The sequence below is a fragment of the Chinchilla lanigera genome, unplaced genomic scaffold, assembly GCF_000276665.1.
Source record: "Chinchilla lanigera isolate Chin_1 unplaced genomic scaffold, ChiLan1.0 scaffold00001, whole genome shotgun sequence".
NCBI classification, from domain to species: Eukaryota; Metazoa; Chordata; class Mammalia; order Rodentia; family Chinchillidae; genus Chinchilla; species Chinchilla lanigera.
The window spans coordinates 52,441,903-52,458,185 of NW_004955402.1; the positions used below are offsets into that span (position 1 = coordinate 52,441,903).

Genomic DNA, 16,283 nt, shown 5'->3' on the forward strand with positions numbered 1-16,283 from the left:
ATATAATGCTGAAAGGGATTTATTAGATTAACTTGCAGGATCAGAGGCTAGGTACTTCCACAGTGGCAGGTTGAAGGATGAAGAGCAGAGAATCCAGTAGTTGCTCAGTTCAAAGAGCTGGAGCCTGAACAGCAAGAAGAACCAAGGATGCAGCCCAGATCCAGGGCTGAAGGCCTAGAAGTTCCCTGAAGAGTCACTGATGTGAATTTGCATTGAAAGCCTCAAGAAACTGTGATGATAGCAGCATAAATGCACCTCCTCAAGCAGAATCAAGTTTTCAGGCACTAACAAGGTTCCTCACCCTTTCATTCTTGTTCTATCCAGGCTGCAAGCTTATTGGGTAGAACTACCCACAGCCAGTGTGGATTTTCCCCTCCAGTAGTTCACTGGTCCACATTCCAATAACTCTGGGAACATATGCTAGATAATCACACACTCCATATGTGTGTCTTATTAAACTAGGCAGCTCTCATTCCAGTGAAGGTAACCTCCTGAATGAACCCTCACAGTAAGATTTTGGATTTATGAGTACTGAAGAGAAATTAGAACAATGAGCTGATGTTATAGAAGTAGACAGGATACCCTAGGTGGAATATCCAGTGAAAAATGAGAATTTGGAGTATTGGCAACAGGCAGGACAAACAAAAAAGGAAAAATTACACAGAAATCTGACAAGGGAATTAGCAGGAAAATCCTTTTGTACATAAGGCCAAGATAGATTTTAAACAGGGGCATTGTTAAAACCATATCCAATATTTCCAAACATTTGAGTAAAGAGAACTGAATATTTTGTACTGGGAAGTCTAGTACGTGAGGCTGCACTGTAGTCCTGAGTGAGAAAGGGCATGTAACAAAGGTGAATGCTGCAAACCTTTCAAGGTATTGATATTCAGAGGAAGCACAGAGATGGAGGTGGAGCTCCTACTGGAATAGGGGAAGGTTTTCTAATCTTGACCTCCCACATTTCCTTGAACTCAGTTTAAATGGTAAATATTGAGCAGTAAATTTTAATCAGACGAGATCAAGAGAATTTGTACACAGGAAAGGAAAACTTAGAATGGAAAGGATTCCAAAGATATCAATGTTAAGTACAAGTGGAATGATTATTCTTTGATTCTAGGACAATCACTTCAATTCTGTACTAAGAGAAAAGATTTATGTAGATGCAAAGATCTACATTTTACAATAGGCAGTTGGGGAGCTTTACTATGCATAAACTCTCTTTCTCAAGGAAGAAAGCTGCAACAATATCTATTGAGACCAGTGGGAGAAATGGTAGGTTAGGTTCAGGGGAGATTGAGTTGTGTTGCATTTTAATGATATAGACATAAATATTCCATATATTATTTTACAAAGAACAAAATTTTGGAGTGTAATTACTTAATCTTTTCCAATCATCCTGACAGATTAATTCAGAGATAATATGAAAATAACAGAATATGCTAGATTTTATTTCTGCATCCTTTTGTAATAAATTTTGCTTTTTCAGCCATATCAACATAAGTAGAAAAACATTTTATTATATAAAAAACATACTTTTGGTTTTTAAAACAACATCTGCAGATTTTCTATTCCATGTACATCTGAAAATACAATGCATATTTGTATTAAATACTGCTAAATTTACTAAAGAAAATTATGGCAGATAGTTTTGAAGTCAGAGACATGGCAAGCTGCCTGGTCTAAGTTTTCATAAACACTGCGGTATGAAAAGAGGAGTTTCAAAGTGTAATTTTGGAATTATGTTATGGTGCAACCTTAAGGGGTAAAAAACCTTACAAGAAAATAAATAGGTATTAAATAAAAGGATATGTAGTTAGAAAATGCTTTCTAATGCTGACTCACTTTATCTGGTATCTCCTATTTCTGTCACTTCCAATTTAACTAATGTGATATATTATTTGTGGATGACATTCATAATGTTGCTAAATTAATCATCTTTAGTATCAAAAACTCTACTGCTCTCAAGCTTGCAGTAGCTAAGTAGATTTTGTTACAACTTCATTAATCTACAACAAAAGTTGTGGCAAGATTAAGGTTATTTTGTGTCCAAAGTATAATTAAAATAATTGAAATTAACTTGGTTTCAAGGGGAGAAAGCAGTTGTTTCAATAATCTGTTAATCCATTTTCTCCGGTGTAATTTTCCTTATATTATTTTAATAGCTGCAGCTGTGTAATACTGTATTTATTATGTTGCGCTTGTGTGTTTGGAACATACAAAAAACAGGAAGAAGGAGTAGAGAGGATTAAGGCCAAGAAGTAGGAGATGGGGGCAGAGGGGATACAGGAGAATAGATTAAAGGCGTTTGACATACATACTGAGTGCATTAGGAAGATGGTAAAAAGATTTTAGCAGAGGGATGGTATGCTCTGAATTAAAGAGCTTTTGTTGATTACTGTTTTGAGTGGGGCCACGGAGAGAAACAGAGTACGGAAGCTAGTAACATAATTTGGATGGCATGTTAGAAAACGGAGTTAACATTCGATATTGCTCGCTTGATCAAAGGGAAAGATAGATGACGCGTGTTGAGATGGCAAAGACCGATGAAGAAACAGATCTGAGCAAGAAGTTCTAAATTTGAGCAAGTTCTAAATCTGAGCAAGAAGTGCTAGGTTTCTATGTAATAAGTCTGAGATACCTATAGGTGTGAGAAGTGGGAGGTTGGAGATGGACGTCCAAAATTCAAAAGCGAAATGCAGGCTGGTGATAAATATTTGAGACTGCAGGCATTTTGACTGGAGCACAGTGACAGGAGGACGTGTGAGCTGCCTACTGGAGCGATGCATAAAGAACCCTGCAGAAGGGCTAAACTTTGGGACACTAACAAGTCCCTTCTTCTTCCAAGGAAATTTTCCTAAACATATCTAAAAAAATTCCTAAAAATCAATCTATTATCTTTAAAATTTTGAAATTGCTCTGTGATAAAGTGAAACTTATGAGTGGAATACTTTTTCCAAAGGCAGGCAGTAATTACTTTTGTGAAAAAAATATATTCTTTATTCCTGACATTATATCATCTTTTTATTGCCTCCTGTCTGTACAATCAGACATTCTGTTTCTTCTTATTGGCCTTAATGATTCCTTTTTAAAAAATTCTTTTTTTTGAAATATTTACATAACCTTTGACTTACCCCTCATGCTAATAAATGAAAGTAGAGTGATTTATATGCTTGATGTAAGTTTTTTTTTCCTAGTATTTAGAAAATTTTCCTTTATTGTCTCCTTTTTACAATGGGAGAATTTATTGATTGATAGAATTCCTTCTGGACTAAACACTAAGATTTCAGAAGTTAAGCTAGAGGCATTGAGTTACCAAAATAAACTGAATTTTCTCTTGGTGAACCCCAATTAAACCAGCTGATTTCATTTTACACTTGTTACTTCCTATTCTTTTTATAAGAGTGACCCTTCTTTTATTTTGGCTCAGGTTTAAAAAAGCACACTATGTAGCTTACATGATGGTTGGTAAGTGTACACAGATAGACAGTCATAAAAATTCGTTGTATTAGATCAAGTTTTTTCACTTTCCATGTGCTCTCTTAATAGTACCAATCCTGAATATTGATTCTCTGCATACTTTGTTGGGAGATCAGTTTCTTTCCCTACAGTAGCCCATTTCTAATTGGTTTAAGTTCTGGCATCTTCTGCTATGCTTTCTATATTACCACTTCCTATCGGTTTATTGCTTTTCAGAAAATTATTTCAATGACTTTACACAATAAATACAGTCTTGGTTTAGTACTCAGGTAGTGCATTCTGGAAAACTATTCTTAAATTTTGATTCTTCTGGTTATGAGCTATGTCATTTTTTTTTTTTTTTCCCAGTACTGGGAATCTAACTCATGACCTCAGGCTTGCCAGGCAAGTGCTGTGCCGCTGAGCTAAATCTCCAGCCCCCAAAGCTATGTCAATATTGAAAAATTTGCTTAAGACTTTCTATGATTCACTTTTTCCATACAGTAGGGATAATCATCGTAAAACATAATATACAAGATTACTACTAGCATTAAGTAAGAAAGTACATATCAACTTCAGTTCTTGGAGCCTAGAACAGTGTTATTAACATTGACAATATCATGAGTAGTTTTTAAATTTTTAAGTAAACAATATGATATTAACTTTTATATTCTAATTTATCATGAGATGGTATACACATTGACTAACAGAAACTTTTACCTATATAATTAAGGAAAAACATTATTATTATTACTATTATATATTTTGGGTATGTAATTACTGAATTTACAAATTTTTCAAACGTCTTACCTTTTTATGTAGAGTTTCTTATGGTAATGTATTGACATCTTTTGTAGATATTCTGCATAAATTTTCTCAGCCCCGCCACCATATATATATATATATCTATTTCTTTGTCCAAATTTGTTTCTATCATAATTTACTTTGTATAATTTATAGAAAATAGATATGAATAAGATTGTTAAAATATTGAGGTACTAATTAATATTCAGGAATACAAGATCAGTATTAACTGGATTAGTTTGGAACTCAACTGATCCATCATTTAAAAATCTTTTTCGGGGGTTGGGGATTTAGCTTAGCAGCATGGGGCCTGCCCGGCAAGCTCAAGGTCATAAATCTGATTCCCGGTACTGGAAAAAAAAAATCATTTTTTTTAGTTTTCAATTAATGCATTGAAATTTATGAAGATTTTCTGATCTTTTCCAAGCAATTTAATATTTTTCAGCTACAAGTACATTAAATGGTTCCACCTCAAAAGTTATAACAGCAAAAATAAGCTGCCAGAATCTATATAGGAAAAATAAAAGACCTAAAGAAAGTGAAAGAGTAGTGTGGGATATCCTAGAGCCAGACTTTATAGAAACATATGATTATAGTTCAAAAGTTTTTCTCTTTCAGTTTGGCATTCGTCATGGTCTACGTGAAAATGAAATGGAACGAATAGCAGGAGATACAAAGGAAGAACATAATTCTCAAAACAACAACGATAGAGTCATCTTTGAGTTAAGATCAGAGGTAAGGTATTGATTAAAGGGTGAATACATATTAAATATATCTAAAAATCATTAAGCTATATATTATTCTTAGTAGCATATCTGAGGTACTTTGGTTACTCAATGAAGTGTATGCTGGTAATAATGTATTCAGCCTATATATGATTTTTATCAAATTTCAATTTGGCTTCTTTAATGTACCAGTACAAATGTGAGACTCTTTCACATCTTTTGTGGCTTGATCATTCATTTCTTTCCAGTACTGAATTGTCTGAATGTACAACAGATTGTTTGTCCATTCATGTTTTGTAAAATATCTATTGCTACCATAGTCTCGCTGTCTATCTTAGTTACTTTTCTCTCACTGGTGAGGCAAAATACCCAATGCCCAAAATTAAGGAAGGAAAGACTTATTTAGCTTACAGTTTGTGCAGGTTTCAGTCCATATTTGGCTGGCTCTGAGGCAGAGTGGCACATGGCAGAGAGCAAACGTTCATGGCGGCAGAACACAAAAAAAAAAAGAAAAAAAAAGAAAAAGAGACAAAAACACCCTTTTCCCCCCCCACACTGTAAACAGGCTACCCTCACTCAAGGGGCATGTAGCACTTACATAATCTCCATGCCCTCCTCTTCCCTAGGCTAAGGATGTATACAAAGTAAGCACCCTGGCTCCCTGCTGAGTCACTTAGCCAAACCTCTAGACTCCCCAAGTTGACACAATGTATCAACCATAACACTATCATAAATAAAAATGTTCTGTAAACATTATATGCAGGTCTTACTGTGGGATTAAATTTTCAACTCATTTGCATAAATATCAAATACTGCTATTATTGCTGGATCATCTGATACATTTATTTTGTAAGAATCTGCCACACTCTCTTCCAAAATGGTTGCAGCATTTGCATTCCCACCAGTAATGAGTGAATATTTGCTTTACATTATTACCAGAATTTAGTGTGGTCAATATTTTAAATTTCAGTCATTTTGATCATTTCATAGTAGTATGTCATTGTAGTTTTTATTTATAATTCCCTTATCACATATAACATTAGACACTTTTTCTATGCTTCAATTTTGTTAAGCTATGCATTAATATTTTGCTCATTTTTTTAGGATATCAGCTTATTTTCTTATGATTAAACTAAGAATTTCTTGTATATTTTTACAGTCCTTCAGTAGGTTTACGTTTTGCTATTTTCCCAAACACATGGAATTTCAAGATCATATATGGTTCTTAATAGATATCAACTATTTTTAAATTTATAATACATATTAAAAGATTAATAGGTTTAGTCCAAAGAAGCTGTTCACGATAAAATCTACTCTTTTAAAAGTGATATAAAATTTTTGGGTAATAATGTTCAATTATTGAAAAAATTACAGATCTACGCATGCTTATTAGAGAAATAGGAAGAATAGCAAAATAAACTGGACTTGCACTGTATATAACCATAGGTTTCGCAATGTATTTACTTAAAGTGTAACATAACTTTTTATGTTTGCATGTAATTCATTGTACAATTATACTTTAATGTAATTAAAGTAACATTATGAATGGATTTCCTAATATTTTTAAATACACAGTCCACACTGAAATGAATATCCACATGCACATACGTATTTGGGTGTCTTAGTAACTTTTCTCATTATTGAGACAAAATACCAACACCCAAATTAAAAGAGAGAATGTTTTATTTCAGCTCACAGTTTGTAGAGGTTTCAATCCATAGTCAGCTGGCTCTAAAGCAGCGTGGCATGGCAGACGGGCATCACAGAGGAGAAACAGTCCATCGCAGGCACGGCAGGCAGAAGGCAAGCTAGTAGCCCATCAACAAACTTTTTCTCTGTCCCTTACCTTCCATCCAGGCTACCCATCCTTTGGGCAAGTAACAGTAACACCCAGGGTGAGGAACCCTTAATCCTAGCAGCATGTCCTTAATTCCAGCATCACATACCCTAGATCCAGCCCCTCCAAAAAGCCCCACCTATGACTACGGGAGAAATAAACTTTCTTAAATTCCTAAAAATAGTATAGACTGCTCAAGAGAATGCTTAGTTTTTATATCTTTTATATCTATATATTGCCAAGTGCCTCATTTATATTCTCATTGAGTATAATTAAAAACTTTATTATATATAAAGAAAACATTACAAAGATTCTCAGAGAGAAGAAGCATAAAATGCAGGCAATTTAGGAGCCAAGAAATAGCATGATGGTGAGTTTACTGGTTCTATTTTGCTTGCAAGTACCCAGAAACAGTAAAGGACCTGGGAACACCAACAGCCATAGACAGACAAACAAGCAAAACATGAAGTAGAGATATAACTCGGATTTTGCTGAAGGACTAAGGTAGGGTTAGTCCTTTGTAAGACAAAACTTTTAAGGGAATATATATATCTATATATCTATCATTTATCTCTCTCTCTCTCTCTCTCTCTCTCTATATATATATATATATATATATATATATATATATATATTTATTTATTTGTCTTTTTGAGACAAGGTCTCACTATGCACTGCAGGCTGGCCTTGAACTTACTTGTGTAGCCCAGGCTGGCCTCAAACTCACAGTGATCCTCCTGCCTCAGCCTCCCAAGTGCTAGGATTACAGGCATGGGCCACCACACCTGGCTTTTAGGACAACAATGGTTGAAACAAATTAAATATCACACACAAAAATTAAAAGTACCATCATTCCTGCTAGCAAAGGCTAAGTGAGACTGCTCAGTTCTACTGTAGGCAGCTATGGAGAAGTCCTCGGGCACTCACTGCTGAGGGAGCAGAAAAACCTGAGGACAGACAGGACTGTCCTCCTTGTTTGGGAGTAATGAGGCTCCAGCTCGGGCAGTGTGGGAAGGAACCACACTGGAAGCACGTACTTCACCCCACCCTGTCCTAGACAGTAAGGGGCAATGGGTAGTGAAAACTGCCATCATCACTCACCCTCACTCACATGCTAGCTGAGACCACATGGATAAACTGGACTTTTACATATGAGAGTAACGAGACAGGGTTTTCCCTTCTGACTGCAGAGTAGATCAGTTAGGTCAACTGAAATCTAAAATATAAAGGAGGTAAAGTCCAGTTTCACAGCATATTACTCCAAATACTCAGGATACAACTGAATGTTACTTATCATGACAAGATTAAGATAATTTCAAAGCAAATGAAAGAAGACAATGAATAGATGCCCTCATGAAAATATGGTGACTTTTTAATTATTTGACAAGGATTTGGAAATGGTTGTCATGAAAATGTTTCAGTGAGCAATTACATGTGTGCAAGAAATTAATACAGTAGGAATTCTCAGTGAAGAAGGTGAGTCTCAACAAACAAATCGAAAATATAATGGAGGAATATATGGGAAACATAACTGAAAAACACTCAGAAATTCAGAAGAAATATGGATGAAGGTCAGAAAGGAAAGAATTAGTGCTCTTGAAGATAAATGAGTAGAAATATCCTTCCTGAATGTCAAAGAAAATTGGTTGAAAGAAAATAGAGCTTAAAGGATATGTGAGATATACAGCAACTGTAAAATTTTATATTGATATTATTGGAAAAAGAAATAGTGTGAGGATAAATAGTACTGAATATAGGTGAAAAAATCCTAAAATTAAGAAAAGGGTTAAATCTACAGTCCAGAAGCTTAGAAAACCCCAAGAAGCATAAATCTGAAGATACTTATATCAAAGCAAATCATAACCAAGGTTAGGAAAATTAGGAAAATATCCTTCCAGCATCCATAAGGGAAGCGTCAGAAGGAAAAACCAGTCCAGAGAACAGTGCATATCTATCTCACCAAAAACACGGGAGACCAAAAGGCAATGGGACACAATTGTCCAAGTTTAAAACAACTGCTGATTAAAGTGCCATTTCCCCCAAAAAAGTCCTTCAGGGCACTCTCAGATGAAGGAGAACTCAGAGAATACGGTTGTAGAACTTACGCACATGAAAATATGCTAAAATATTAATCATCAGTGCAAAGTAAAAATAAAGCTACAATGAAAATTAACTACATGTATATCAGAAAGGTTAACTTAAAAATAGTGATAACATTAAATGCTAGTGAGGATGCAAAGCTGTAGATCACACATCTATTGTATAGGAAATAATTAAAAATACAATAGTATTAGAAAATGTCCAGAATAGCAACTACTATATGATCAAACATCTGAACTCCTGAATGTTTATCTGGTAGCAGTAGAAACCTATGGTAAGAAAAATTTAGGTGGCACTTTGTGAGAAATTGTGTTTGCAAATATCCAAACATGAAGACAGTATCTATGACCTTCATTGAGCAAATAATGAAGCAAGCCATTAAATCTATACTTTGAAATGTTTCTCTGTAATATAAGGATGAATTCTTGACATTTAAAACAGTTTGTATGACTATCCAGAGAAGTGGTGGAGTGAAGATCAGTCCCAAAGACTGCATAGTCCATGATTTTACCTGTGAAACATTTTTGAAATGACAAAATTTAGAAATGAAAAATATAGTGATTAGCGTCATGAATGCCGTTGTGAGCAGCATGGGTGGTGGCACTTCAATACAGCAATATAATGGTTCCTTGTGGTGGTGGAATTATTCCTTATTCTGAAATGTTACTTGGGTGTCTGTGTATGGTATTCTGCTAGATTTGCAGGATGCTGGCATTGGAGGAACAGAATAAAAGGCACATGGGATTTCTCTGTGTCGATTAAAACTGCCTGTGAATGGATACTTATCTAAAAGTAAAGTTTCAAATGAATACCTTAATTCAATTAAAGGACCCATTTTTAAATCCTTCATTAAAATGCCAAGTTTCATCTTCTCCATGTGCTCATCTGAAAATTTAATGAACTTTGTTTTCTCAACATTTAGGAAATCCAAGAGACCTGAGTCTAAGTTTTAATCCTGACCCTATCTGATGTCCAAGTTTTCATTAATTACACAGATTTTCTGAGTTTATTCTCTTATCTTTAAAGTGATATTAAAATCTTATGTAAAAGTTTAGTTGATTCATATATATTAATTGCTAAAAATTACACACAACATATAATAGATACTCAATAAATATATGTTATCTCACATTTCATTTTGGTATATCCTACATCCACTGATATTTTCAGATGTTTTAACACTACAGAATTCTATCAGAATACTTTCATACCTATGTCTTTCATACCTATATGTCTGCTCAAGTGAAGGTATTTTGAGTTGTAAAGGTATCATCTTTTAGCAAGTGCACCTACCTCTTATTCTGCTGCCAAATAGATCTCCAGTAAATGTTGCTGTGGGGAATACATCTTTTGATGTGAACTGTGTTATTCTGAAATTAGAATCTAAAGTTTCCCAAGGGAAAGAGACTATCCTTGCCAAAGCTTGCTTTACATAGTATCATGTCTCATGTCTGCTTCTTCTACAACTTTTTTCCATGCCTGCTACTTTGCATGTACTTCCTCATATGTTGGTCCATAGATGGGTCTTTGAGGATTTTTGGGACAATGACAAGGATTGAACTGAACTGGTAAAAATTGAAGGTGTTTTTTAACCACTGTTTTGTAGCCTCCCTTTTGATATTAATAAATTATCCACAATGGCATGTACTATTGTTTAGTATTCCTCCAAAGATATATATTGTCTATGTTATTCTTTAGGCTTAAATTTTTCCCACAAAGTACAAGGAAATGCTCTCAAAGTAAATTCTTTTTCTACCTAATCCTAAGTGAATGCAATACATATACATTGAAAGTACCAAATGTACCATGGTATTTCACTTTTACAACGTATATACTTATTTTTTCTCTCTTTAGTACTTGGGGTTGAATTTCTGAGGCTTTGCAATGAGCTTCATCCTAGTCTTTTCATTTCATTTCATTTCATTTCATTTCATTTCATTTCATTTCATTTCATTTCATGAAGAGATTTCATTAGGTCATTAAGTTTCCAGGCTAGGTTTGAATTTGTGATCTACCTGCCTCAGCCTCAGAGTGTTGGGATTATAGGTATATACTACCATATTCAGCTCAGGAGATTTACACTCATTCATTTAAAAATACTGCTTCCAAATTAGTGATGCTTCCAAAAGGACCAGATAGGTAAAATTTTTAATTAAGTGATTACATAAGTAGTCCCCTTTGTTTTGATTATGCAAATTTTGCTGTATAATTTTTATATGCAGAAATATTGTATTATTGATAGGGACTTAGAGATGCATTTTTCTCCTTAAGAATGAAAGCTGGGCTCTGTATACATAAACAAAATGCAGTAATAACTAAAGTAAACACAAACCAAAATAATAAAATAATGAAGTTATATTCTCATTTATTCAATGCCTTATTCAATTCAAAATTATTTATCTGCCACCTCCCATGTATTTGGCACTCAGATCAAACACTGAAGATTCCACAGAATTATGTAATTGTGGCCACAGGTTAAAATGAAAGCAAACCCACATGGTAAAATAAGGTGTGTTGAACACCTTTCCTATAGTTAAAACAAAATACACAACACACACAACATCAAGGAGGAGAAGTTTTATTTGGCTCACAATTTCAGAGGGTTCAGTCTATGACCAGCTGGCTGTAAGGCAAAAAATCATGACCAGGAGTGTTGTGGACAGCAGAGCACAGAGAACAGCACTAGTGAGAGATACACCCTCCAAAGACACTCAGTCCTCCAGTGACCCACCTCGAATTGGCCCCCACCGTGTAAGAGCACATTGAGTTATGAACATCCGTGGATAAATCCATTGATGATTATCATGCTCACATGGTTCATTCACCTCTCTAGTATTTCTTAATCCAGTAAAATTATCGATTAAGCTTAGCCATAGCATATAGTGACTCACATATTTTAGCTGTCAAAGTGTAGTTATATATTTGAATACAAAGAGAAGATACCAAGGTTGAAGTGTGAAAGATGAACAACAGTTCGCCAAGCAAAGTGCAAAGCCAGGTCAGGTAAAAGGGAAGTAAAACACACCCCACAGATGTGGCAGTGAGACTATAGTATTAGCATGGAATAAATGTTATTTAAAAATTGGATATTGACAATAAAGTGAAAAACTCTACTTTTCTACTCATGATACTATGAATATCAGCAAATATGCTGATTTGGGAAATATTATGCTATGGGAAGAGCAATATAGTTTACCTGGAAGAAATTCATCACAGAGTTTTTAGAATAAGAGAAAAGAGCATGCAGAGAGCAAAAAAGAAATTTTTACTCTGTGTTAAAAATGAAAAAGTTTTATTTTCATAGTATTTTCTTAAATTGTAAGCTTTATCTTTAATTCTGAATGTATTGTATAGTACTGTTGTGCTAGGAGTTGTCATTCAGTGCTGTATAAAGTAGAAATGGATTTGCCCTCAGAAATCTGCCTTCAGGGAGGGGCAGAGTAACCTTCAAAAGCAAATATTTAAGTGCATGTTTCCAAATGTATTGGAGCTACGTTACATATGTGCATGATGCCAAGAGGAATTGTTCTAGTTGGATACTTCAGATGATAATCGGAGCTTCTATTTATAGACAGGGTGAAGTAGTATCACTGTTGACTACAAGCATATTGTACAATTAGAAATCCAGTGTTATCATAATTTAATTTTTTGAGATAGTAATAGTAGGTGATTTAAATTGATTTCAATATCTTGTATCAGAATACTCTTGTTGACCTTACACATTTTGGCAAGGAGATTTAGACTGCTAAAAATATGAATCTATTGAGAATGGTTATACAATTTTGAAACATAATATTGATAGTTACAAACAGGTTAATTCAGACATCTGTTAGTGATATGAACTTAAACATTCTAGGTTCATATTGGCAAATCTCAGGAAGCAGAATCTATAAAAGAATATTTGATAGGAGGAAATAACAGCCTGGAAAAGTGAAAATCAAACTGTCACATGTAGACATGCTTTCTGGTTATTTAGACAAGTACAAGTTTAAATAATCCAATTATTAAGGTTAAAACTATCACCCTGCATTTGCTGAAATCTGATAGCTAGACAATTAAATAATGAATAAAAGCCTGTGATCACATAATCTTGGAAATATCTGATACCTTGAGTAACATATTTCAAACTTTTTGAACTGTATAAAATGAAATCAAATATTTAAAACTCCTTTACTTGGATATTCCACCTGAAGTAACTATTTCTGATTATCTAGGTTGTTGGAAGAGATTTCAAGCTAAATTGGACTAATAATTTAGTTATAATTTGAGGTTTATTTCTTCTGTTACATGCAGTCTAGTGAGACTGTGATGTGGTTGGACTAGAAAAGAGTATTAATTAAAACTATTCAGCCTTAGTTTATTTTTGGACCTGCCTACCGCTTTTCAGAGATCTAGCACAGTTTAGGGCCAGTCCTAAAGTTCCTAGGGCCCCTAACGTTTTTCCTGCTGTCAAACTGTGTGAGACCTTCACTGTGACGCCCTCATCCTCTTTAGGGGACACACACACACACACACACACACACACGAACTACTCCTGGTCCTTTCATCAGCAAGTGCTGTCCAGTTCTTCCATTGTGCTGTTAATTGCCCACCATATGGCCAGAAGCAAACTTAGTAAATGTGTGCCAATATGCCACTAATCTTTCAAGTCTTCAATATCAATTATTTTCAAAAATATTTCCTGAAAATCATCTTTTCATGTAAACAGAGACCTTTTAGTAATATGCCCCTTAAGCCTACTGTGCAATTACATTTATCATCTTCTACCCAAACTCCACACCAATATGAACATGACATAAAAAGTTTAAAGAGAAGCCAGGCATGGTAGAACACATCTTAGTACTCTGGGAGGCTGAGGCACAAGGATTACAAATTCCACAATGGCCTGAACAATTTATCTACTTAGTGAGACACCCTGTCTCAAAAAAAAAAAAAAAAAAGGCAGAGGATATAGCTCATTGGAAAGATGCAGAGTTTAATCCCTGGTACTGAAAAAAAAAAAAAAAAAAAAAAAAAGGAAGATATATTTAGACAGTGGATTTTTTGGCCACATTCTCCTGAGTTACATGGTTTACAAAAGATGAATGATGTTAAATTTTAATATTTTCAGATTTTTAAAATATTTACATATATATGATAAGAATCCTAAGCATAAAAATTGCTTGAGTTCATATATACCTTTTATACATCACCTGGAGGTGATTTCGCACAATATGTTGACTTTTTCATGAAAAAAAGTTGAATGATGTGCATTTTTTACTTTTAATACCTCAACACTTAACATCTTACAATTTTGGAGCACTTTGAATATTGAAGTTTTCAGATTTTGGATGATTATTTTATAAGAGGTGCTCCAAAAATGAACATTGATTAAATGAGTGAGGCCAAGATAAACTATATAGCCAAAAAAAGCCTACTGTTTTAATCATTTACAAGTTTGACAGTTAAAAAAAGAACTAAAAATGAAAGGAGGCATAGCTGTCTTTACTCATTTGGAATATGATTTGACTATATTTGACTACACCTGATATTTTCAAAATACTTTAGTCATTGCTATGATCTCAGTGTTTGTGTGTTACCCCCCTATCCAAATTCATATGCTGAAATCCTAGTTTCCAAAGTGCTGGCATTATATGGGGCCCTTGGGACTTCATTAGATTCTGAGGTTTAATCTCTCTTGAATAGGATTAGTGACTTTAAAAATACCTCAGAGGGTTAATTTACCCTGTTCACTCTGTGAGAACCCAGGGAGAAAGCACCAGCTGTGAAATAGAAAGCAGCCCTCACTAGAGACCCCGTCTATGTCTTGGCCTTCTTAGTGTTTAAAAGTGTAAAAAGTTCATTTTTATTAGTTATAAGATCCCCAGTTTTAAGTATTTTGTTACAGCAGCCAAAATAGGTGAAGATAGTAACTGATATAGACTAGCAAGTGTAATGGTTTAAAGGACAAGAATATACATGTCAGCTAAGTCATTAAAATAAGTCCAATTTTCATATGATGCCTCTAGTTTAAAGGATTAGTGGAAGAGAGAGAGTGGCCTCTGAATCTCTGTTGAATTGGATTTGCTTCTTTAATGGAGTAAGTTGTTTCTTTTAAATAGTCCCAGCTTATCAGGTTGCATTAGAAATGTCCCTATATTTCAAATACGTAAACAAGGAAAATATTAGTTAAAATGGTTCTATGCATTTATAAAATTGTAGGCTTTTTTTTACTTTCTCTTCCGGTATGGATGAGTGGCTATTGGAGCAATTATTTTTAACATTGTTGCACCATATTGGTTTTTATTTTTAGTACTGATCAGATCAATTTTAAACAAGCTGTCCTGGAATTAAGTCTTTTAACCTGAGGAATGCTGTCAGTGTGTATTTAGCAATGTCACTGGAAGAGAAAAGCACTCTTTAGTGCATGCTTGAGTCTTTGACTTTAGATCTTTTAGAAATCACTGCAGTTGTATTTTTTTACTAAGGAAATGAATCAGAAAAACGATAAATCAAGACAATTATTCATCTTAATCTTTTATCACCAATGAAAGGAGAATGTCATTTGGAGGTGAGCAACAGTGCAAGGACAAAATAGGTCAGAAATAAAAGGGAGAAAATCATTTGATAGATATATTCTTGCCTTAAACATTGAAATAGTGGGAGATGCACAAATACCTGCTACAATCCTAGGTTTTCTTTCTGATGGAGGATCATTCAGTACTTACGACTAATGTTCATGAATGCTTTGTAGGTTCCATGTAACTTGCAATTTCTAATCATATTAGAAATCCTTTAATCAGCATACCTATCTTACAAGGTGGTATGGTGGTTAATTTCATGCATCAGTTGGACCACGTGGTACCAGGGCACTGGGGAAGATTATTCTGGATATGTCCATGATGGCATCTCTGGAAGAGATGAGCATTTGTGTTGGTTAACTGAGTAGAGCTGATTGTCTTCCCTATGTGGACAGGCCCCATCCAATCAATAAGAGACCTAAATAGAACATAAATTTTGAGAGTGAGAACTATTGATGCCTAACTGCTTGAAATGAACACCACTAAGTTTTTCTTCAGGCTTCACACTTGACTAAAACATCACATACAATTGGATCTTTAGCTTGCTGGTTGCAGACGTTCGAACTTCTCAACCTCTCTAATTGCATAAGTGAATTCCTTATTTCTGTTTATCTCATTTCTTCCTACTGCCCTCCCTCCATCTCTGCCTCTCTGCCTCTGGCTCTCTTTCTGTTTCTCTGTCTCTCTGTCTGTCTGACTTTTTTCTTTTTCTCTCATTTTTTTTCTGTAAATGATAAAGAGGAATCATAAAATAGTATGTTTAAGGTGAGTGATATGTACAATGAGGGATGAGCTGAT

General features: G+C 34.5%; 1 protein-coding gene across 6 annotated transcripts in view; it reads left to right on the forward strand.

The window, feature by feature from the left end:
* The window catches only part of Ccdc102b (coiled-coil domain containing 102B), a 118,021-nt gene that overhangs the window by 64,537 nt on the left and 37,201 nt on the right, over positions 1–16,283 (forward strand). For 5 of the 6 annotated variants that reach the window (XM_005373046.1, XM_005373045.2, XM_005373049.2 and 2 more), the window contains one exon: positions 4,882–4,998. The exons of the other annotated variant lie outside the window; for it this stretch is intronic. In XM_005373046.1, the coding sequence (XP_005373103.1) occupies positions 4,882–4,998 (117 nt within the window). The remainder of the gene's footprint in view (positions 1–4,881; positions 4,999–16,283) is intronic. 6 annotated transcript variants of the gene reach the window in all.